This window comes from Centruroides vittatus, unplaced genomic scaffold (genome assembly GCF_030686945.1).
Source record: "Centruroides vittatus isolate TY-2023 unplaced genomic scaffold, ASM3068694v2 contig_357, whole genome shotgun sequence".
Lineage (NCBI taxonomy): Eukaryota > Metazoa > Arthropoda > Arachnida > Scorpiones > Buthidae > Centruroides > Centruroides vittatus.
Window position 1 is genome coordinate 774,505 of NW_027122180.1, and position 26,510 is coordinate 801,014.

At 27.2% G+C, this 26,510-nt stretch overlaps 1 protein-coding gene across 1 annotated transcript in view; it reads left to right on the forward strand.

Annotated features, from left to right (window-relative positions):
- The first annotated feature begins 24,624 nt into the window (after positions 1-24,624).
- The window catches only part of LOC136974856 (amiloride-sensitive sodium channel subunit beta-2-like), a 29,926-nt gene continuing 28,040 nt past the window's right edge, over positions 24,625-26,510 (forward strand). The window contains exon 1 of the mRNA XM_067269837.1: positions 24,625-24,821. Coding sequence (XP_067125938.1) covers positions 24,625-24,821 — 197 coding nt within the window. The remainder of the gene's footprint in view (positions 24,822-26,510) is intronic.

The window sequence follows — 26,510 nt, forward strand, 5'->3', positions numbered from 1 at the left end:
CGTTTTTTGTAAGTTAACTGCAAGATCGTTTCTTTTAGCATAATTAACTAGCAGAGAAAGTTTTCGTTGCAAGCCCGTTTTTGAATCTGCTAGCAGAACTACATCATCAGCGTACATTAAGCAATGCAGATCAACAGATTCTCCAAGAGCAAAATCCGAAGTTTCAGAGGTAGGAAACAGTTGTGGTAAATCGTTAATAAATAATATAAACAACAGGGGGCTTAAAGGTTCCCCCTGAGGCAACCCACTACCGGAAATGATTCCTTTAGTATTTGCCAGATTGCCTCTCACATGATATCTTGTGTTACAAAATAAATTTTTTAGTAGCTTAATGAACGGAGTTGAAACTCCTGATAAATGTAACTTTTCCCATAAAATATTAAAATTGATTCTATCGAAAGCCTTTTCCAAATCCACAAATATCGAATAGATTTTACGTCTTTTTCTTGACAAAACATACTGTATTAAACCATTAAGTATAAAGACGTTATACATGGTCCCTCTTCCTCTAACAAATGCTCCTTGAAACTGGGAGATAACATTAAATTCTATTATCCATTGATTCAACCGATCTGCCAAAATTCCGGTAAACAACTTTCTAAAGGTATTTAACAACGCTATTGGACGATAGTTTTGAGGATTTAGTTTGTCTCCTTTCTTGTAAATCATTTGCAATAACACATTTTTCCAATGCTCGGGAAATTTTGATGTTTCCTTAATCTTGTTAAAAAGTTTAAGTAATTCTAAACATATTTCATCAGGTAGGTGCATAATAAATTCATTTTTTATACCATCCATGCCAGGAGCTGATTTTCTTTTTAGTTTGCGAATTGAAGTTTTTAACTCAGAGAGTGAAATTGGATCATCTAGAATAGGAGAAAAATTATCATGATCAAAATCAAGAATTGAATCAGAACTTGGGTGGCAAAAGTTACAGTCTAAAAAACGTTCCCAGTCATGAAGAGGAATTTGATTATCGGATTTCTTTCTCCTGTTAAATCCATTAACAATGGACCAAAACTGTACAGAAGATCGCGCAGACTGCAACCGTCTACTAATATTTGACCAAAAGTTCTTCTTTTTAGTCTTACATAAAGAACGAAAGATTGCTCTAGAATCACAGTATTTTATTAGATCTTCATTACTACGGGACACTCGAAACCTCCTCAGCGTCTTGTTCTTCATTTTCTTCGCTGTTCTACAGTCTCTGTGAAACCAACCCAAAGACGGTAGTTTTGTCATTCCCAGGTATGTTATCATTCTACATTGTTCAGCTGATGACTTGATCAAATCCAGAATAGCAGAATAACTGTCCTCTATTCCATCACTTAAGACAATACCTACATATCTGGCCGAAACTGTTTCAGAATATAAACTGGCTTTGTCTTCTTTCCAGATTAATCCTTTTTTCTTGTCAATCAAGTTAGATTTTCTATCCTCGTCAGTGTCTATCAAGATTTCAGAAATGACCAAATGATGGTCAGACATATAATCTTCAGAGATAAAAAATTTATTCAATTTCTCTACCAGACTCTCACTCAGGATCACTAAATCAATTACTGAAGCACCCAGTTTGGAAATGTAAGTAAAGTCTGCTGGTAATTCAGAAGGATATCGACCATTTATTATGTATAAATTATAAGTTTTCACTAGTTCAATAAGTAAGTTTCCTCTTTTATTACAAATTTTATCATTTGATAGTCGGATGTTTGAAATCGCATCCCCATGATAAATAGTGTCCATACTCAAGCCAATTCGTGCATTAAAATCACCCATCAGCAGAAGATCATAATCTGGAGTATAATCAGAAATCAAATCCTCCAATTTTGCAATTAAAGTTTCAAAGATAGGAATATGAAGATATACCAATATAACCATCATTTCTCGTAGCCCTGTATTTTTCTTCCGGTTAAATTTCACTCTAACAACCATTATATGTTGCCATGACAGCAGCAAATTTACTTCCCCCAAATCTTCATTTACACCTAGAAGCAACCCGCCGGAAGGTCTACCTCTTCCTAAACTTTTAGTAGCCATTACCTCAAAAACTTTTAATCTACAGTTAAGGCTTTTAAATCTCGAACACAGTGGGGCTGTAGACCAAGTCTCGGTTAATCCCAAAATATCAGTTTCAGAAATATGTTTAACAAAACCACTATTACTTAGATTAGTCAGGAGGGTACCCTGAGAATTCCATGTTGAAACTTTCAATCCAACTGTACACTTGCTCGGATCGGAGAATGAAGATTTTGAGAATTTGCCATTCGATTTTCCACTAAAAAATCAAGTTTCAATAATTCTCCTTTATCTAGGTCGTAAGTATATCTCTCATCGCCAACCTGCAAAACATCAGCCAACAGTCGAACTCTCCTACCTTGCAGCTTATAATCGTGTAGAAAAGGTAGAAGCTTCTTCCGTCTCAATCTTGAACGCCAACATAAATCATCAAATATTTGTATATTCTTCAATGCATCATGTGCCTTTATCTTTCTAACGTTACCGAAAATTAATTTCTTGTCTGTAAATGATTGCAATTTCACCAATACAGTATCTGATCGGTTAAATTTCACTATCTTAACTGTTGAAATTGACCTTGATTCGCCTATCAGTTTAGAAAACAGGTTTTGCACTTTCCTATTCAAATCGGAATTGTCGTCTGTTAAACCCTTTATCAAAATATTTTTCTTTCTCATGTCATTCGACACCTTGTCTATAGAATGCAAAATCAAACTGTTTTTTCGCTGCATATCATCTTTAATTTTAAAAATTTCTTCTAATTTAACCTCCAACTGAGTTAATCGTTGGTCGTGTTCATTATGCAAATTAACCAACCAGTCAATCTTCGTAACAACTTCATTTAGAGTCGAAAAAAGCTTATCAAACCGGTCGTCCAAATATGAAATAATCTCCCTAGGAATGGACTTACTTGAATCTGTCTTTGAAGAGAAAAAATCCTCCAGTTTCGCCGACTTCAAGGAAGGTTCGCTCGGAGAACGACGTCGCTTCACAGTAGATATCGGTGATTGGATCTGTGAATGCGGCGGAGTACGATCAACCGGACCAGGATTTAGTTCAATGCCACTTATTATTAACAGCAACTCAAACACCATTATCCAAAATTCGATATTTTCCATAATTTTAAAATTCCAAGTAAGCTCACAAAAAAGTTCACCACCACTCTTTGCAGCAAGCAGCGCCCCCTCACTTTAAATTAAATAAATTAAAAATAATAAAAATTGCATCCCGGCATTGTACGATGTCACAATAAATATTTTTTTGTAAAATATATTTTTTCCTCAGTAAAAACAGAATTATAAAAGGTTACATTAACCAAAAGGAACTGTTTAATGACATTTATTAAGATTAAAGGATGAGAAGAAAGAAACTTCTTCCTTTCTTATTCGACGCAAGTAAAAAAGAAAAAACCCAGCAAAACAGCGTCACTAAAAATGACATATTAACAGTAAAAGACTGTAATCTCACTTTCGATTTAACAAATAATCAAATAGTGCAGTCATCAAATCCTTTTTTAAAGGACCGGGAATCCCAAAAGGACACCGAGATCAGAATCAGGTTTTAGAAACGATAAATAAATACAAATCGAAATCCTTTTGCACTACATGTTTGAAGCTTAAACGCAAACGTTCACAAATGTTTAACATACAATTAAAAAAAATGTGAGACTAAAATTCCAACAGCTCCACATTTTTTCAATTGCATGCATTATGATAGACTTCGTTTCACAATTTATGCAATAAATTATGACCTTTGTAGAAATTCATCACTGTAATATACTAAAAAACAAAGAATGTAGTTTTTAATTGCATGGTTCATAAAAATTTCTAATTGCTAATTATTGTGCGTAATTGAAATTGTCTTACTTGACTGGAATAATCTTCTCAACTCTAATTTAAACCTAAATATAGTAACAAAACTAAGCTAAAACTTGGAAAATGCTACATATTCTTTGAAATTCTGTAAGGTAAGGCAGATAGTTTTTTAACCTCTATTCCATTGAAAATTTCTACGGTTGTCCAGCTCTCTAGAAATGTCTAAAATAGAATATTCAAAGTCACTATAACACTATAATAATCGTCGAGATTAGACAAAATTCCTAACGACTATATTTTTAATTTCCTACAAACTACACAGATCTTTTTATTAAACCTCTTTAATAACATTTTGTCACAAAATACTGATATTTTTCGTCTTGAAATAAATAAATAAATATAAATCAAACTCATTTATAAAAAAGGTTTCGCAAAAAGTATTAATAATTAGGCTACAAGTCAATTGTTCTCCTTTCTAATTTCAGAAAATTATCCACCAGCATTTTAGCTTACAAATTTAAAAATTACTTTCGCCTAACAATATTATTTCTCCTTTTCAATTCTCTACAGGTAACGGTAGAATCTCGGAAAATCGCTTATTTATCTCATCTATTTTAGTACATTTATACAATTCCAGATTTATACTGCCTTCATCGATGTTAAAAAGTTTAATTAACAGTCGTTCTATTTTCTCCATGGTCAGTCACTCAGCGTATTATTTAAATATCAAAATATCAAAAAAATATTAATTTTATTAATAACAGATTTATAAATATAAATAGTCAAATACACGAAATACCCTATTTAGATGCAGAAAAAGGGGGAATGTATCAAAAAGTGCTTAGCATCAAAAAAAAAAAAAAAAAAAAAAAAAGAGAGAGAAAAGGAGTATTAATACATCCTCCAAACGATGGTAAACAATAAAGAACCTGCCTATGATACTTAAAATTTTACTCTGCTCGAATAAAGAAAATGTGCAGTACTTCAACTTACCAACTTTATTTGACGACTCTTTTAACATTAAGTTAAACAATTTATCCAGCCACTGTAAAAACTTTCGAAACTGATCTATTCAGGATAAAATGACAAGCAAGACCTGTAAATTTTACACAGTTTCTTACATTTCTTGTCAATACTTTCTTGTTACAATATTAGTTAAATATGTACTGAAAATTTAAACAACTCATCATACAAATAAGACTAAATTCTCACAGCGTTCATATATATCAAAATACATTAATATTATTTAAAACACGTGTACTGTACTTGCGCTAAAACCCAGATCATAATCCAAAATATTCCTTTAAACCTAAAATCTTACACCTTATTATTTCTGATAACCTGAACAAAATCACCAAATTTTATCTGTATAATCTACTAAATTTCTACTCAGAATCATCTGATAACCTTTGTTGATGGTTTCTTTCCTTACTTCATTATAATCAAACTTGTTTTCCATATTTCCATTTATCTATGTCAAATTATTCTAATCGCTGCCAGAGGACATGGTTCTGTACAGCAGTACGATTAAATAAAAATATTAGTTAAATATTAAGAAAAAAATTTTATCGACCCCTCTAATTAAATAAAATACACAGTCAGCCAGTTTAGCTTTAAAATATCAACTAAATTTAGCCTGAAGGTTCACGGAATTTAACATTTCATCTTCAGAAAACACGGGAGTGTTTCTCTAAAAATAGCATTCTGTTAATATATCCTTTAAATAATATATATACATATTTCCTAAATTCTGAGGTAAAAGCTACTTCACCTTAAAATAAGATTGCATGCATTTATTTAATTAAATATTATTTTATTTCGAAAAATTAAGTATACGTGAGGTTTATACATAAAATTTGACATTCACTTCTTATGCTCTTAATTATCCTTTCTATTTAAACTCATTTCTTTTTGATGAAACCGATATTCAAAACCATATAAAAGAGATTTTTAATTACGAAACTTAATTATTTAATATAATTTTTAAAGTAATTAAGATTATATATTTAATGAATCTTTATTTTAAATTATATATGCAAGTTTTCTTTGAAGTCAAGTAAATACAAACGTCAATTAAATTAAAATTGGTATAATAATCCAAAATTGTATGATCAGGGAAAATAAACACATAAATAGTTTTAAGTACATTCCTGTCTCATAATACACTTAGGTATATTTCCGCATTGGGAAATCTAATTATTCTCTATGACCTTTGTAATAAAAAATTATTACATTACTTTTATTGTAATTTATGATAAAAGTGGAAAAACCAGATTGGTCACACTTGCCCAATGAAAGTCACTTTTTTAAACAATATTTATAGTTACTTACAATATTTATAGTCAATATTTATAGTTAATCTTTCTGACAAAGAATTTAAAAGAAATTCTAAAATATTTGATTTTTTAAAAGATTTTTTAAACACATTTACTGCATTTAAGAAATATGCTTTCATTATTTTCGTCCATTCTTGTTAAAATAAATTTTATCAAACAGTAGAATTACAGCAAAATTTAAATTTTGTTACATCCAGATCGAAGTCTAAGATCTAAATAAAAGTGACTTTACAAGCCATTCCATTTAAGCACGAAATGGACTAAGATAGTAGTTACAACAACCATAAAGAGAAATTAGATTCTTATCTTGTTCATTTCGGAAATTTTGATCTCGTGTATTTTCGGAAATAAGTTTAATTCGGGTTTCGAGATAAGGATACTCTTCGCCAGTTGTTATGCATTTTCACATTGATCATTCAGTTTCAGATTATTGTAACAACATTTTTATGATTGTAGACTCAAAATTCATGATTTTAAATAAGATATGGACAAAGTTTCTTAAACTAATTTTTAATATATATATATATAAAACAAGCACATATGTATTTATTTTCTGATATAAAATATATAAATTTCTGACACAAATATATAAATAAAATATTTAGATATTACAACTGATAATTCTTTGTTGTTGCATTTATAGAATTAATTATGGTAATTCAGTTTTTGTTTCTCTTTAATTATTGATGATGTATATCTGTAAAATTTACATTTAATGAACAGACAAACATTACGATAAATGAAACAACAAAGAATTATTAACCAATCTTGTTACAACTTTTGAATTAAAGTTTCGTTCTCTTTTCAGATTATCAATTAAATTAGACGTTTATTGAAAATGGGGAGAATCTGATTTAAATTGATTAAATTAATAACCACGACTTATTGTTTACTTTAGAATTGGATAAAACAAAAAGAATAATTTTTCGAATTTTTAAAATTAGCGACGAATAAAAATTCTTGATAATGGATTTACAGTAAATAAGTGATAATAAGAAATTACTTTTCAATTAGTTCATAGATTATTTTTAAAAATAATCTATGAACTAATGTAGGAAACGGATTAAGTATAGAAAAAATAGTGTATTTAGAGACAAAACAGATCCAATTACTTTAAATGATAAAGGATGAAAAATACTCTCAGGCAATTTTAACGCCTAATTTTATTACCACGTATTATTGACTCCGCCATACGATACAGAAGATCTATTTTTCTATCATCGCAAGTTCGACAGGACCACAGTGAGTAAGGAATGAGACAATGTATCTGGGACAGACCACCCATAAAAATTCTTAAAGGTTTTTGCCCATTCGGATTTAATTCCGGGCCCTCAGAGCGGTAATTCTGGATCTCTCCTTTGCCTCATTGACTATTTAAAAAATTTAATAATAATATCACATAATAAGTTCAAACATGAAAAAGTTTTAATTTCTCAATTTGTTTTAGAGGGAAAAATACACAAAAAAAGGAATTAGTCAAATATAATTTTTTTTATTAAATGAACTGTTGTTAAATAAAACTTTTATATTTCGATGTGTTTATATTTAAATTTTACAAAAAAATTTTGTTTTAAAAATATGCTCTTATAAGGATTTAATAAAATTTCACGTTTTGCCAAATTAATATTCACTTCAAAACTTTAATAAAATTATTATGAAAATATCGATATGATATTAACTTAAAAATAAATGTTTATATCTTTACTTTAATAATTAAGAAATGAATTTGAAAATGTACAATACGTCGATATGTTAATTTTAAATGTAAACAATTTTATCTTCAGATTTTCACTGTTTGTAAGGAATAAACTAAAATAAATGTTTGTGAATTTCTTTTAAAAAATTTATTTTTATTATTATTTTCAATTGAACTGAAGTTAAGACTTTCGAATGTTGCGAATTTGTTGTGGATTGATGTTAATGCAATGACCCGAAAAATTCATAGCAACTACAAAGATATTTTTCTATTCTTTAAAATGCCTCTAGAAAAAAGTACAATTTAAACAAGCTGTTTCTCCTATGTACTTAACATATATTTGCCGTATATCTGTGTGTGTATATATATATATATTTATTTATTTATACAGAGATATGACCAACATGTGTTAAATAACAATATCCTGTTTCTTATACACACACTGATATATAAGAAAACGGATATTGTTATTTGATACGAAAAACATATCCTGTGAAGAAGTTACTTCCTAGTTTTCGAAAGTGAATAAATAAAATTATCCTCCCATAAAATAAGCACGAAAAATATATTACAATCAAATAAAAATTATAATAAAACGTGTCTTTACTGAATTTTAAAACTAACAGGGCAGACTCTGTAAACAAATGCATTCCTGGCATTCGAGAAGTTCTAATAACTGAAACATAAAAAAAAGTATTAAATAAAAATTGAATTTAATATTAAGAATTTGATAGTATAAAGCTTTAAATCTTGAAAACAACTTGATTGAATTATAACTTTGCCATTTGTAATTATCTAAACAATTCCTATAATATATGCGTAACAACATAATCTCATTGTTAATTAGTACAACAATTACAGGCTTAACATCACTTATAATAATCATAACTCATGCAGGCTAAACCAGAAGGCGATTTCTAATTAAAATAATGTCTTTTGTAATATCGGAATAAAAAATTTTTAGATAATAAAATTTTTAATAATAAAAATAGATATTAAAATTGTCACGTCTTATCAATGCAAATAAATTCTTCTCTCTTTTCTTGTTTTTTAAATTAGTATAAATCCTACTTTTTATCTCATAAAACAGAACAAAAATAAAGACATTCAGTTTCTGTCGACTTCGATTGTGTTAGATCTTCACTCATGCGAAAAATCACAAACTCAATTTTGTTTAGTGGTCATGTACGGAATATTTTTGTAGATAAGAAAATGTGTGATTCCCATATTTATCATAAGAGAAGCTATTTTCCCCTCATCTCGATAAATATTTGTGCCTCTACTCTACATTTCGATCGCATTTCTTTTCTTCTTCTCATTTTATTTCTGCCATACAATATTTACCAAATGCTGAATCATTATTGCTGAAGTCGTGCAGTAAATCTTCTTGTACAGTACATTCTCTTATTACTTAGATAATTACCCAGAAACTACATAGAAAATTTTAAAAATAATTCTTAATCTAATTATAGTTAAATGTTTTAAAGGAAAAATGTCTTTAATCTGGATTATACTTTAAGAAAACTTAGAATATAAGATTAAATCTTCAATTGAAATTGGATAAACGAAGATGTAGATTTTACCATTTTTGTTTTAGAATTATACCTCTTCGGTCGATCAAATGTAGATTAACAATGCTAAAACTATTGTGAATAAAATCCTGTTATAACAAAACGCAAGAAACCGGAAAATTTCTTTAGTTTTATTGAGTTGCACAGTTTTTATATTTTCTATTATATTGTAATCTCTTACTCTATCTGTATATGTATGTATGTACGTGTACTTAGGTAGGCTTTTTATTCTATTATTTCTTATTCCATTGTTGTAAAGCTGACTTAGAAAAATAATTTAAAAACAAAAATTACTTTTTACAGTTAAAATAAAGATTTCTATTTACTAGATAATAAATTAAAATAAGAATTAGCGATGTAAGAATTCTACTATTTTATTTCATATTAAATAATATGCTTTAAATTTTAATTCCAATAAGCATTAAATTGTTTAAAATGCTCTTAATACATGAGTTTATATTACTTTATAATTTATGGATTATTGAATTATTATATAAGCAACAGATGCGATAAATCATTTCCATTAATTATTTAACGAGCTATTTCATAATTTAAATTCCTACAATGTATAATACTACTTATAATTATTAATATGTAGTTTTATGCTTTAGATTATAGTGGTGATAAATTATTTGCCATAATCAATAATTAAATAAGAAAAATTAATACTAGAAACTGAAAAAGATCTCTTTTTATAATAAAAAAAAGAGTAATTTTCAAAATTTATTTTACAATCGCATTTTAATATACACGTTACTGTATAATACTACTGTATAATATTATTTACGTGTGATCTTTATCAACAATGCATAAACTTCTAATAAAAACAGTTGATCTATTTCAATCAATCAACTGTTTTTATTAGAAAATCCAGATTAGATTGTCGAAAAATAGATATTAATCCTTTTATGGTAACTTTATTGTTAATGTTCTTTCGGCCTTGCGTTTGTTGACGTTCTAACATTTATTCAGAATTTGTAATTATTTAATTTTGAAATTATGCTCATTTAAACTTAAATTATAGTGTATTTGGAGTTTATATATATCTAGCCTGCCATTATTTTCACTGTATCAAACTGGGTTATACCTATGTGGTGCCCAGTATACGCTGTACCTAGTGTGTTGAATAAAATATATGTATCTGTATCTGTATTTGGAGTTTACAATATTAAAAGTGCTAATTTACACGTATATTTGAAAATTCAGATGGGTCCGGTTCCAATTTGTTCGAATTTTCGACGATTTACTGAATTTCTTCTTTTGTAGTTATGTTAATTGTGTCTGTTTTATTTTCTTATTTCTTCTTTTTGAACAGATCCACATTTTTAATTAAAACTTTAATTTAAATATATCTATTGAATGTAAGTTCTTTCAGGTTTAATTTTGTAATTAATCCATATTGGGTTATATTTGGTTGGAAGCAGTGTTATTTACATGTGTTCATTTTGTAATACGATCCCGCACCAAAATTGAAATCCAGGAAGCTATTTAAATAAAATAAATATACCAATCTTGCGTAGGAATATAAATTAATAGATCATATTACAAACACACGTTACAGACAGTATTAGGAAATAATATTCTCAAAGTATACTATGACAGCCTTAGTTTTTAATAAAACATTCCACGAGAATAAACACATTCGTTGACAAATAAAATAGAATCACATATTGATAGACATATCCTCTTCAAATACCTACAGAAACAATATATTGTACTTACACAAGTAAAATCAATAAGAACACGGAACTCTCCCGAGAAACAAAACATTTATATACATATATAACGGATAAAGTATTCGTTGTATCTGTAGTCCATCTCCTTCCACATATACATTACATATAAGTCTAGAAACATTAGACCTTAATCACAACATTATCATTACATTTACGGAAAGTAGCAATATTAAATACTTCTCACACAGTCAGAAACTTTTTAAATATATTAATAACAGACAAACACGATAAAACAATTGTCTAATAGCTATGCATCGACTTTAATTCAGCGCGACTACAACTGAATATTATATTTACACGACATTTATTAACGAATTATAACAATTCCTTTATAAAAATAAGGATGCGTAACATTTTAACATCATAAAACAACTATTTTATCTTATATAAAATTCTATTTTACATAAATTTTCACTTTTAATATTCCTTTCTTACACTATTTTATAGATATTTTCAATATTTAAATTTCAATATAAGCGAGCGACATTATACAAACACTTATTACAATTTATTGCATTATTTAATATAACTATTTTAACTTTTTAAATAAATAGAACAAAAAACAATATTAAATTTTTAAGATTTTAAAATAAAACTTATTTGTATTCGAACTTACTTTACCTTTAAAAATTCATATAATTTGTATTTTATTAAATTAAATATAATATATATTTCAAAAGGTAAAATGAAAATAATATAGATAGGTTATGTAATAAAAATAATTTTTGCATAGTAATTAACTATTCGAGTACTTGTAAATTAACGATTCATAATCAGCAAAGCAGAAAGTAAAGTATTGCTTTAGAGAACTCTAATCACTAGTGAAAGGGACAACGCTTTCACTAACGACCCTACATATAAAAATGCTAATATAAAACAATACAAACAACACGTACTGTTCGGTTTTATTCCAATTTCAAGAAATAATTCAAGACGGAAACAGATTTTATCATTATTTTAAGGCAACAAATATTTTTTTTTCATCTCGGAAATATCAAATTTTTATTTTGTTCAACATTTTTGAAGAAATAAAAACTAAATTTCTGAACAAAGAAACTATTTTAAACTCTTATAATGTGCTATTTCATATGTATCTGCAAAGAAATAAAAACTGAAATTACAAAAATATAACACATAAAGACTGAGACAATTGAAAGTCTTTATTAGAACTGTTGATTTTTAAATTCTCAAACAAACGTGTGGAATGATTTCTAAATAACATTAAATAAATTTTTATAGTAGTAATATTAGAAAAGAAGGTTTATTAGATGTTATATAATAATTTACTCTGTAGATTCTATAAACTCTTTATGTATTAGAGTCGAGGCATATAAGTTAATATATTTAACTGTATTTGTAAGTTTATTATTGTATGAATTATTATTATTATTATTATTATTTAATTTTAAGGAATAAAAGTTGATTTTTGTGAGATCAAAATCAATTAACATCAAACTTTTATAAAGAATTAATGCATATTTGTAAGTCATTCCGACATTTTAGTTTGTATTTGTTGTTCTTATTCTAAGTAACGTATAAAAATATGTCTGAGAAGTTTTCGAGCTGACTTTTTAAAGATATTAGCAGCACAATTTGAAAGAAAACAATGAAATTATTTACAAATTATTTACATCTTCGATCAAGTTTCATCAATATACTATCAATCGTCATTTCGTTATTAATTAAATAACTGACCTAGTCACAATACATTGTTATTGTGTATGAATGCTAGAATTGTTGCAGAAAACTAGCTTTTAAGCGCAAATTTCAATTTAGGAATAAAAGAATAATTAGGTAGGATCATTTTCGGAGAATATAGAATACTGTGAAGCACTCTAAGATTTCTTTTCCCTCGAAACTGCTTAATCGCAATGCTTTGTTGCCTATAATAATTACAATTCACAACAACCGACTCAATTCGAAACGCTAACAATACAACAACAGAGGATTGCACATTGATAGAACTTGGTCATTATTTAGATTAGATGAATAGTTCCACTATTGACTACATTGTACTGATAGTATTTTAATTAAAAAATCAGGGCAAACTTTCCAAACACAACTTTTATATCGATTTGCTTCAGGTGTTAGGTTTAAACTACATTGATTTCTCTACAGATGTTTTGGTTCTGAATGTATTAAATGTTATTTTTACTTCTGTATTCGAATATAATTGTAATAATCTTATTTATTCTTATAAATATATTTATAAATATTTCAAAAGAACTGTTTTCTTTGGTTCTTTATATGTTTTTAGCAAGGCTTTAAATATTATCACTAAAGTCGAATGGCTTTATGATTCTAAAAATTTTTAGTATAATCTTAATACTTAATCTTAAATACTTTTGCAAATATTTATTTGACAAATCAATTTTATTTTCATCGTTTAGTCAATATTAAGAAATTAAAAGTAGTAGATAACAAAAAAATGTTATAAACTATTATATTTATCATTTCCCCGGCTGTTATATAGGGTGTTTTTTTATCTTGAGACAATGAAATAACTTACTTGGATCTCATTATTTTGAGAAAAAGCTATCTAGAAAAGTTGTAGGGTTTCGAAGGCCCAATCAGTTGGCGACCTTGGATGTGACCTTGACCTTGACCTTCAAGGTCATGAGGGTCAAGTCTGTTTTTTTCAATGGGAACACATACTTTTGACTCCGGCAATAGAAAGAGCGGGAAATTTCGCAACCAGCTATACCTTTGACCTTATGATCTAGGTCAAAGGTCACGATTATTTAAGGTTTAAATTATAAGCTTTTTCTAATGGGAAACCACACTTTTTATTACTGGAATGGGCAGGGAGGTAAAAGTTACATTTTTTCATGGTCTTATTACTTTGACCTTTAAAAGCATTCACTACTTTTAGCACTATCCAGGAGTAACGATGTGGACGTAGTAGTTTTCTGCTCCCTTTGAGGTGCTTATTTTCAGTGAGTCCCTTTGCCTCTCACTATCGTGGTGCTTGTTTTTTGTGAGTCACCTTACTTCTTGCAATTGCTTGAGATGTTGCTTTCAGGAAAAATTTTATAACAAATGTTCAAAATAATGCCCTTCCAGTTTGATGCATTTGTTGAGCTGCACTTAAAATTATCACGCTTGAGATGACCTTCAGAGGTCAACTTTGGGATACTCAAGGTCATGGCTGATTGTGAAATTTTCCACTCTTTCCATGTAAATATAACTTTTACCTCCCAGCCCATTCCAGTAATAAAAAGTATGGTTTCCCATTAGAAAAAGCTTATAATTTAAACCTTAAAATAATCGTGACCTTTGATCTAGATCATAAGGTCAAAGGTATATCTGGTTGTGAAATTTTCCGCTCTTTCGATTGCCGGAGTTAAAAATATGTGTTCCCATTGAAAAAACAGACTTGACCCTCATGACCTTGAAGGCCAAGGTCAAGGTCACATCCAAGGTCACCAATTGATTGGACCTTCGAAACCCTACAACTTTTCTAAATACCTTTCTCTCAAAATAATGAGATCCGAGTAAGTTATTTCATTGTCTCAAGATAAAAAAAACACCCTGTATATAAGAGAGAGAAATATGACAATCGGTCAAAAAACGATCCACAAGAGTTTTACATTTTTGGACTCAGAAGATCCTGAAACGTCGAGAAATGCAAAAAATTTGTTTATTTTTAATACTGTATGTATTGATGTTAGTGTGTATGGGGTACTATTTTGTTCACTCGCCTTGTAGCTTAATAACTCTTGTGTCTTTTGTCGAAAATTTCTGAAATTTTGCAGGAAGGTTTGCATATTAGGGGGATTGATGCTATTAAATGTTGGCGGTTAAATATCAAGGAGTTGGGGAGATAAAGGGACTGGTGGGTCATATCTCAAGTATATTTGGACTTAATGAAGATTTTACTTGTTATTAGTATTCCACAACTTTTTTCTAAAACTCATTCCTATCCTCAAAATGAATCTTTTTGCCATTTTATAATAATTAATTATGTAAAATGTTTTTAAAATAAAGTATCCTAACAGAATGTACCATATGCAGTTTTAAATATTATTGCCGGGAAAGATACTCAACTCGTTGCTGGATTTTTTAAAATATAATTTAATAGCAACATTACGCTACGTAAATGTAGACCAAATACAGTAATATTTAGTGAAAACAAAAATACTCAAAACTGGAATAACAATTTTAAAAAAATTTAGAACATTATAGACCATTACAATAGTAGGCCTAAGTAATTTTTCGTTAAATAAATAGCCATGGCAATTTTCTTTCAGTTTTTAATTTACAAAATATCAATACAACATAAACAACATCTAGTAATTTACTATAACCAAAATGATTGAAAATATTATTCAGTATCTATGCAACTACATTTGACGAGAATATTTGTAGTTAGCAAGAATCTGAAATGAATCTGTTTTAAATAAAGAAACGTCATTAAACAGACTATTGCCCACATTGATGACGTTTATGGATCTTGATAATATTTTCGAGTTGTCTTCGATTCTGGATGTCAATTCTCGTTACTTCGAGCAGAAACCATTATCTGTAGGAATGTGAATGAAGTGTCTTCATAAATTATCAATTAATATATCTCAAACAATTTATTTTGTAAATTAGAAATTCATTCCAGATAAACATAATCGGTTACCATAAATAGAATTGATATTTAATTTAATTAATACAGATAAATTATTTTGCTTGAATGGTTAAATAAGTTATATTTCTACTGATAATTCAATATTAATTATATTCATTAAAATTTTTAATTTAAAAATTCATTAATCTCAATAACAAGATCATCTCAACATTATTTTAAAATAACTTATATCGTTAGCTACGATTTTTTAATCGTCCTACTATAATTTTATGTATAAAATATATATTTAAGAGATGATTTTGAAAACATTAAAACAGCATATTCTTACAAATTTCAATTGCTATGAGTTCATACGAAATATTCTTACTAAAGATGCTAAAATATTAAAAATTACGAACAATTATAAATGAATCATTAAACTTATTTTCTTCACTACTTCCTTCTCTATTCTTTTTCAGAAAATTAATATGATAAAATAGAGAAAATTACTTGAATTAATTTAAATAATGAGAACCAAATGGTGAGAAACAAGTTTGTTTTTTCACTAAATTATATCAGCTAATTTATATTAAGGAAGTAAGCACAAGAATACAAGGAATTATCACCTTATTAGAATAAGGTGGTTATTCATTTATCCATTTAACAATTGCTAGTTATTTATTTAGTCTAAAATATAAAATATGTTTGTGTTGTTATATTTACTCAACTGTTCTTTAATTTCAACTGATGAATATTGATTGTATTATTATTACAAGAAACTATAAGCATTTTAATAATAAACACATGCCATTATAAATACAAAACTATATTTGTGATAATTTTAATGTTAATATAAAACCAATTTTTAAAATATTCTAAATACATTGTTTTCTTCAAATAAAATATAAACAAAATGTAATTTCGAACTATATTTTATTATTTGCAAAAGAATATGATAATTAAGAAACTTTTAAAGGATACAGATACTCCAGGCAATATTAAATAAAGCAAAATTGTTGAAATGAAATCAAAGATAATTTTAAATGTTTAAAATTTCAACAGACTGCAATTTCTAAAGATGTAGCTTCGGGTACTTGTTTATTTGAAAAATTCAGACTTATAATGAAGTGAATAAAACAGATATTTATTGTTGAAGGATCTGATTTCAGTTATGTTTAAAATAAAAGACAAACATTATTGAAATATAAGGCTTTTAAAGTAATAAGTTTTTATTATTACTAAATTGATATATCTATCTGATTTATAATATGGAATTTAATCTTATTTATATTCGGTTTTTAAAATTTACCAGACAATAGAATCAGCATTCTATTACTATACCATCAACCATAAAATAAATATATTCTGATATAAAGTAAAATATTTTGCATATTAAGAATATCTATTTATGTATCTTTATTAAAATCAATTCTTCTTATAAAAATAAATGCAAGACGATGCCATTAGAAAGCTTTTAATTGAAATTCATATTTATCTCAAATTACAAATAAAAGTGTATATTTATTACATTTATTTTATTTTGATTTTAATTAAATGCTTAATACAATGTTGAGAAAATCATATAGAAAGTAAGCATTTTAAAATCATATCTTTAAATTGGATAATTCAAAATTATTTTATTTTATAAAATTTTAATTTGTTATAATAGAATTGAAGTGATGATATAAAGCAACTCAACACGTGGGCGATATGCCAAATGAAGTTTCTCCCGGGAGGACTCTATGCGAAATTGACACTTATTTAGGTGTTACAAGTGAATGAACCCAGAAAACTCCACGTGGACAGCCCTTGATGAGACGAGAACATGCGACCAACTGCCAGTTTAGGTGCAGATTTTATTCCCTTGACCACCGATGTGCTTCGTATAGTTGTAATAATTAATGTCAAAAATTGCAAACTTCACTAGGACATCCCGTTGGTCAGGAGCGAATTCGCCACCAACTGTCGATGTTCAGTGGTTTTTAATCACTCGGCCACTGGTGAGATTCGTATTAATGTCAGTAATTGCTAAGTCGAGGAATTAAGAGGCCACAAATTATAATTAAAATATTAATTTTAACTAAATAATAAAAATAGAATTGAATATACATATGATATCTGTTAATAATAATTACTAAAAAATAAAGAAAAGTTAAATTTTAAGATTTAGGAGACGTGTTTTAAATTTATTAAAATAAAATTTAATTAAAAAAATATATATCAATCAATCTTAATTATTATTGATCATTTGACATTTAAATGCCACGAATTTGCAGGTGAACACAAAACCCAATTCCTCTTAAATATTGTATTTTAAAATTATATATTCTTTTAAATATTTTGATATCTGAAATAAATTGATAGTAATTTGTGATGAAAATTCATTTATATGGAAAATTTTAGATTTTGCAGTAATTTAATGTATATAAATTTGTCTATAAATAAAATTTTATTTTAGTTTTTATATTTTATATCCGTGTTTTATTTTCTTTTTATGTTTTTCGTGATCAATAAATTACGTTTATTTCTTATTGTCTTTAATTTATTCCATTTATTCTACTATTTTTATATATATTAACAACAAAAAATAATTAATAAAATGTAAACTAAGATTATTTTATCTATTTATTTAAGAAGTGATTTAGATAATTAAAACAGACTGCTAAAATAAAAAACGTCTGAAATCATTTGAAACTTTTAAACAATGAAAGAAATTCTTAAAGACAATTCTTCAAAAACAAATAAGAATAAAAAATGTAATATGTGCTTTTTGATATTTGTTTCTTTCTTTTAAAATTTGTCAGTTGAGATCTTATTTCAAAAATTTTACGTTTCATCTATGAAAATATGAACAATCGATCGAAAGCAAAACTTATCTGATATTAAAATTACAGATGCCAAGCAGAGATTATTTTTGACAAATAAAAACAAAACAATAAGAATAGTTTTACTTCACTTTTGCCTAACTTATCAGATTTGATATAAAATATTTAAGTTTAGTTTTTATTGTTTTGAATAAAGTTTTACAACATATAACTTATATCAAAGGCGTAGCTACCGTGGAACAGTGGAGCAAACTGCTCCAGGCGCACGAATCACGAGGACGCCAAATTAGAAAAGACGATTTGAATCCGTTCGACAGTTATCTACACTTTTTAAGTGTTTATCACCTGCATATCTTGTCGCGTCATCTGATAAAAATATTCTGGAAGGATCAGAATTTTTACAATCGGCATATTCCTCAGACATTTCGCCTTGTTTTGGATCTCAACTGATCCGATTTAAAATGTGTTTTTATAGTCAAATAAAAGAAATTATTTCTATAAGCGAAGTTGCCGAACTACTTTTAATTCACATCGCAGCCTCAAGTAGGTTTTCGGACATTATTGCAGCACGCCTCATTTTTTTTTTTAACTTTACCAGCGACGATAGCGACAGCAAAACGAAGTTTTTCAAAACTAAAATTATCTAAACTTATTTAAGAAGCAGCGTGTCACAACACCGTCTTAGCTCTGGCTACTATATCAATTGAAAAAGCAATAGCTTGTCAACTTGATCTGAAGAAAGTGATTGATCGAATTGCAAACGAAAAAGTGAGAAAACAACAATCTTAAAGTGTTCTTTATGTATTTTTGTGTATTTGTTATGAAACTAGATTTGCATACTTTTTGTTAATACAGTTTATATACTATGTAGTAAACATTATTAGGTACTCGGAACTTAAAGAATTATATTTTGTTTTATTATTATATTTATAAAGTAAGACCCCGTTTAACGCGGGGGATGCGTTCCTAGATGACAAAGCGCTAAACGAAACAGCGTTAAACGAAATCATTTTAACGTAGAGTAAATAGGGAAAGGGGAACACGCGACCAAAAATAAACAAATTTTGCTTTAATTTTAAGTTATTTTTATATTAATTTGAATAATAATATATGTCAAATAACACAAACATATGCACACAGAAATGTAAAGTTCATTTTTCGTGATGAAGGTCCTGGCTCTTCTGAAATTCTTGTTTTTGAGATAAAGTAGTTTCATTTGTCACTTTTGGGTTCTTCGTTTTCAAAATCTCTATTTTCCAGTTCTACTTGAGTTCCTTGTTCTGCCAGTTCTTGAAGGTAAGACTCTCACCAGAAAGCTACAGTATCCTCAATATCCTGTTCATCTACATCTGCTAGTCTTTCTGTATCGATTAGGTTGACAATTTGGTCAACCTAACGATACAGCGATAGGCTCTTCTTGCTGAGAATTCTTGAATACCTTCAGCCATAATTTCTTCCACACTTCGTTCATGCAGTTACCAGTTAATTCTTCCCAAGCGAAGTCGATATTGCCTATGGCATCCATGATGTTATATATTTTTTTTCCAAAGTTGCACCAAACAAACATAAATTTAAGAGAAGTGCGGCGCTATGACAAATTGCCACCTTTTGCTGATTGCTTCTGTGTTCGGGAATTATCGTCTTATATACGAATTAATGAAATGCCGCGATGAAAAAGTTCATAGAATAGCTTACACTTTAATAATCGTAGATTATAAAAATACATTTAAAATCTTCAGAAGTAGAGAAACAATACGATGCTTTGATAAGTATCATGCTCATGATCACAAATTGTCAAGTATCACAAATTAAAATTATATACACTGTATAAAATATAAAAATATATACTTATAACTATTATAATATTATGTTTTATCATTAAAAAATTTGTAATAATTTTTTGAAAATAGAGATTATAATGATTTATTTTTAAAATGAATATCATTGTACCGCTGGTTAACCTTTCACATTTAACTCGATATAAAATTCACAAAAAGAATTTTATATTATACATTCAAATTTTATGAAAAAAAATTATACAAATAAAGAAATAAGCGTATATACAGTAAGATTTTTGTCTGTTTTGAGAATTTTTTTAAAATAAAATGATTAAAATGACTGTTTTTTTAAATTTATATAAATTAACTTTATTTTATCTATTAGTAAACAACAAAAATTTATAAAATATCTTCTACTAAAAGTTACGAGATAATTCTTGTGCTAGATTACGTTGTTCTGAAATTATTCCTTTGATAAAATAAGTAAATTTTGTCAAAAGTAAACTTTAAAAAACGTGCTAAATGAACCATTATATTATGATTAAGATAATAATCTACTATTAAAAAGCAAATTTAATAATAAATTAAATGATACTTTTAAATTTTGATAAGAGAAAATACTAGAAAAATTCATTTCGGAATTAAATCATGAAAATAAATTAAAGAATGAAAAAGAAATTGTGGAAATATATTATTGCAGCTTTCTGTTACGATGACGACTCTATAGGAATAACCACGAAAAAACTTTAAAATAACATTGAAGACATCATTATTTGATTGATTGAACTTCTTTAAGAATTTATACTGAGCTGCTTCTGTCAGCAGCTTCTCAGAAATGCTACACCAAACAGAGATTGTCATATCATTAATTATTTCTTATGAAATTACTAAATCACGTGGCATACACTTTATTTGATGTATATAGACTTAATTTAAAGAAACTGGTTCGTTCGATTACTTTGTGAAGACGTTAAAAGAAAGTTAGAACTGGAGACTCTAAGAATCAAGATTTATTATTTAATGAGAACTTCGCCAAAGCGCTCGAGAACTTGTATTCCATTTCAATAATACAATACAACTTGTATTGTATTATTGAAATGAATATCGATGAACTCCCAATGATCGTATGTTTCTTTTATTGCGACTAAAGGTTAACAATATTTTCTTGAATTCTGTGAAGAAACTACTGTAGTTTTCGAAATTCCTGAGATAAAATAAGATTCATAGTCACAGAAAATACACTTTGTTTATAGAATGGATATAGAATTTGCATCGTTCTAAATGAAATATTTTGTGTACGTTACATGAATAAAGAGGAGAAAATAAATATCTTCTTTCATGTTTATATTGCTCTTTTCCATGCATTCGCGCATAATATTATGAGGATTTATTCATAAATCTTCGTAAAATACAGTGAGAAATATATTATATGTTTCAAGTTTCATAAAATTATTAAAAGTATCATTATGAATGATTATTCTTTACTTCTCTTCTTTCTAACATTATTCATTTTAAACATCCAAAGAATTATTTTGCTTTATACTTCACAAACAGAATATAAAATAAACATTTATAGACTAGAATTTTACATTTTCTTATTTATGTTTTAGTTTATAAACGAATACATTTATCTCACATAGCATATTAATTTTGTTTGGATTACTTTTAATATTACTAGAATAGGAACAAATTGAGGTAAAACCCTGGTCACGTAGACTTTTGACGATCAATATTAAAACGAGTTTAAACCGTCCGTCCGTTCTCCATGCACATTTCTGTAACATGTCACTTTCACTTTCATTCTGAATCGGGTAAATTTGACTGAGAACACTTGGTTTCTCAGTACATGGAAATAATGCGTAAAAACAGTTTAACCATGTTTTCATCCAGTATGCGATAAGTCTGGCCACCTTGGCCAGGTCTGAATTTATAGCAAAAAGAACTAATTAACTGAACTGTTAAGAGACTAGAACAACTTCTAATTACTTAAGCTCTTTTGTAGTCGACAAAACAAGAGCATTGTTTTTCTAAAGTAACTTGCATTTAAATCTGAAAAAATAATTTGTGAAAGAAGAGCATTAATATCCGGAATTATCCGCAATTCTTTCTTAAACAAAACAAAATTGGTATTTAAAATGAAATCGCGGATTGACTTGTTCTGTAAGTTTTTTTTTTTATTTATGAAGTTAACTTATTAGAAACAGTCTTTACATAGGAAATTCCTTTGAAATGTGCCTGTCTTTTCGGTGATTTCATACTCAATTCATTAACAGGTAGCCAGGCCAGGTTTGCATGAAATTGCTTATACTTTCAGGCCAAGTCAATCCAAATTCGTCTAATCAACCAAACATCCAGTTTTCATTAATATTTTCAGAATTTAAAAATTAAATGTTTATTCTGGCTTTATAAGCATTTATTGATAGTAATTCAAATTACATAATGACATAGTCTTATCTGGCATTTGGCGCTTTTCTATCTGGTTAGCAAAATTGCATCTTTCATGGGTGATTTGTCAGACTTATTGCAAACATTTTGCATTTAATTTACCAGCGCCCGTTAAATGAAGCGATTAGTAGGGCTTCAGAGAGGTACTAGAAAGTGCGTACAGCGCATTAATTTTACCAATATATTTTACCATTATACAAAAGCATGTTATTCTTAGTGGGCGGGCTTGTACGATGGCCAGATTTTTACTCAATCCCCTTATATTTTTCAATTTAAATATGTGATTTAATTAAGTTAGTTGATTGTCCAGTGCTTTATACTGTAATTTAGGAAATACGAACTAATAAGAAACAAAACATTTTACTTAAAATATAAGAATTTGCTTATTTCTTATTAATATTTCTTACTAAGATTTCAGATGATAGTTGTAATTAAGGAAAAAGGAATGTAGAACTAATATAGACTATATAATAAAAAAAAACATATAATTATAAACATTCTTTACAGTTATCACAATAGAAAATATTGAAAAAATATGAGAAGTTATACATTTACAATTAGTAAAGAATATAAAAATAGGAAGATATAATCATAAATAAATTAAAATGTTTCAAATGAATTTGTAATTTTTCAACACATTTCATTACTCTAATCTCTAATTTGTACCTAAGTTTTTTTTTTTTTTAAATTTATTAAACCTGCGAATGTTTCAAACTAATTAATAATAAATAAAACCATTTTGTTTTAGAATGATCTATAGCCATTGTTTAAATAGCGCAAAAATGTGCCTTTGCGACTTCTTTACTGTTTAGTTTATAATACGAATTTATTAATATAAACATATCTAACGTTCATAAATTCATGTAGGCCATACAGTTTTAAAATATAAGATTAAATGTAGACTTATATTTTAATGTTTTATTTTATAAATATTCGTTTTAGTTTATCAGATATAATATTTACATTTGTTATAGTATTTATCTATTTCTCTAAATTAGAATTTTTTAGAACTTCAATAAGTAAATAAATTCAAACAGATCAAATATTTTAATATCAATTATTTATTGTCATTTTAATACGACTAATTAATTATTAATTAATTAAAATACATTTTTGTTCAAATAATCAATGATTAATGTAATGTTTAATAATTAAACACTCCGCTATATGTTTAATGATTAAACGTTACATTAATTATTAATTATCTCAACAAAAATTATATTTTGATTCACATCATCGTTCTATTGATTCTGATTATGATTCTTTTTAAATTATTGATTAACTTAGGCTTACATCTATTCTATACGGCTAAACATTCTATAAAGTATTTCTAACTAAAAATTCGATTCATATTTCAATCTTTATTGTTTCTTACAGGTCGGCCATTAAAAGCAAGCAGTTTAACGAGTAAAAATAATAAAAATTTCCTGAATGATATCAAGTCATTTCTGTCACTATGCCATGAGAATATTTCCGCCTCTCCAGATAGCAAAGCCATTCGCAACACAGAAATTTACGAGGAAACCTCCGATTTTATGTAGCATGTGAAATAGTTTGTTTTTATTTGAATGAGAAGTGATTTGAACATTTTTACGGTAACTCTGTTTTATACTCTCCAACAGTAAATTGTAAAGTCGGAAACAATTTCTAAAACCAGTGAACCGTGAAGGACGAGCGAAGCAGATAGTCGATCTTTCTTTTTCGTCATAGAACATCAACTGCCATCTGTTTTTCTTTTTCTCTCATGTAGCCAACATACAGAAGTTGCGCTACGTCATCGTATCAGAACAGTCACAGATTCCGCAGTTTTCCAATGGAAGCGTGGAATTCGCGTGAGATTGGAAAAGTCAAAATGTCAAGACAAAACAACTCGCGCAGTTTTTGCAGACCGTATCGTCTCCTGGGTTTTCTTTTTCTTAGTGCAGGTTGTTTATATCAAAGTTTTTCTTTTATGGCGATGTATCTAGAATATCCTACCACAGTAGAAGTGAATGTGATGCATCTGCCAGCTTTGAAATTTCCAGCAGTCACAATATGCAATAGTAACAGGTAATGAAAGCTTTTAAGAATATTAATTCATATTTTTTATATTTTTTTGATAAATCTATAGTTAGTAATATCGGAATAATAATTAATTTTAAAACATAAATGATTAGTTATTATAACTGTCTAATATATTTTCAATTTTTTCGAATTGCTTTAAGTCACTTATATAAAGAAAATATATAAATTTTGTCTTTATTTTTAATACAGAAAAATATATAAATAAATATTTAATCTTAATTAATTTTCTTAATTTACTATAGCCTATATATTTTGTAAGAGAGAAACAAATTCGTAACTTTGTTAGAGGTTTATTAATCCTTTTATTAAAACAGCCAGGTGTTAACAATTTACACAATATTATTAATTTTAAGTTTAAAATTTAAATTTCTTAAATTGAATTTTGTAGTTTGTAACTATTTCATTAGTAGTGTGTAGTATTTTAATCTGTCGTCTAATTTTCTACATCTTTAGTAAATAATTTTATCTAGAGACTTCTAAAACAGCTACATGAACGATAAAATAAAATTAGTTTTGTTATAACAACTATGCGATGTATTGATTATTTGTATTTGTTTATTTAGTGACTTGTTAACAACATGGATCGAATAAATCTTAATTGTAAACCATATGCGAGTTCACATCACACCCATTGCTCTCTCATTGATCTTGTTATAGATTAAATTTAATGTTGTTAACATACTAATCTTGTCAAGTTTCTATTTGTAAATAGATTTTTATAATTTATTTATCGATAAATATATTGATATTCAAATGTTTACTTTTGTATATATTGAATTAAATATATGATACGTTTTTTTTATAATTACAATTTTTTAAATAACCTTAATGCAACGAAGGTATTTTTTCTAAAGCATTATTAAAAATATCAGATTACTATACTTCACTATGAATAATAAGTTGTTTGTTTGTTTTAATACTCTTCGAATCCTCTGATATTAAATTTTGCCACTCAGGAATTCAATAAGTTTTATGCATTATTCATTAAGGAAAATACCGTAGAAAATTAATAGAAAACTTTCATTTTGAATTGATTTTGTTCAAAATTGAACTCTTTTAAGATATTTACAATACTTTGACTTATTCTTTCATTTATAGTTAATTAATAATTATAAAAAGAAAATTATTAATTACATCCCTGTTTAACCGTCATTATATTCAAATTATTTTTCTTATCTTAATCAAATTTAATGATCTAATTAATACGTTCGTTTATTTATGATTTAAATAAACTAAATGCTTCGTTATTTAAAATATTAAAAGTTTTATTAAACTGATAAGTTCATTAGTTATAAAGGTTCACATAACTGGCGCCATGTTGATAAATTACTAAATAAAATAACTGTTTAATTCAGGTAACTAACACTTCATTAAAAGAAATGTTTCGGTGAAACATCTGACCCTCTTTATGTAGCAAAATTAATTAACAGATTAGATTCATTAGAATGATGTAGAACATACAGATAATCATATCTCCTCTGCTGTAGGATATATTTGAAATTAAGAATAAAACATATGTAGAAAAGATACATATCTCTTTTAACTCTTAAAATTTAAATTATTGTTCTAATATAAGACTCTTGGATGAGTCTTATATTAGAACAATAATTTAAATTTTTAAATAAGAATATTTGGTGAATATGTTTTATTCATAATTTCAAATGTTTTACGTCG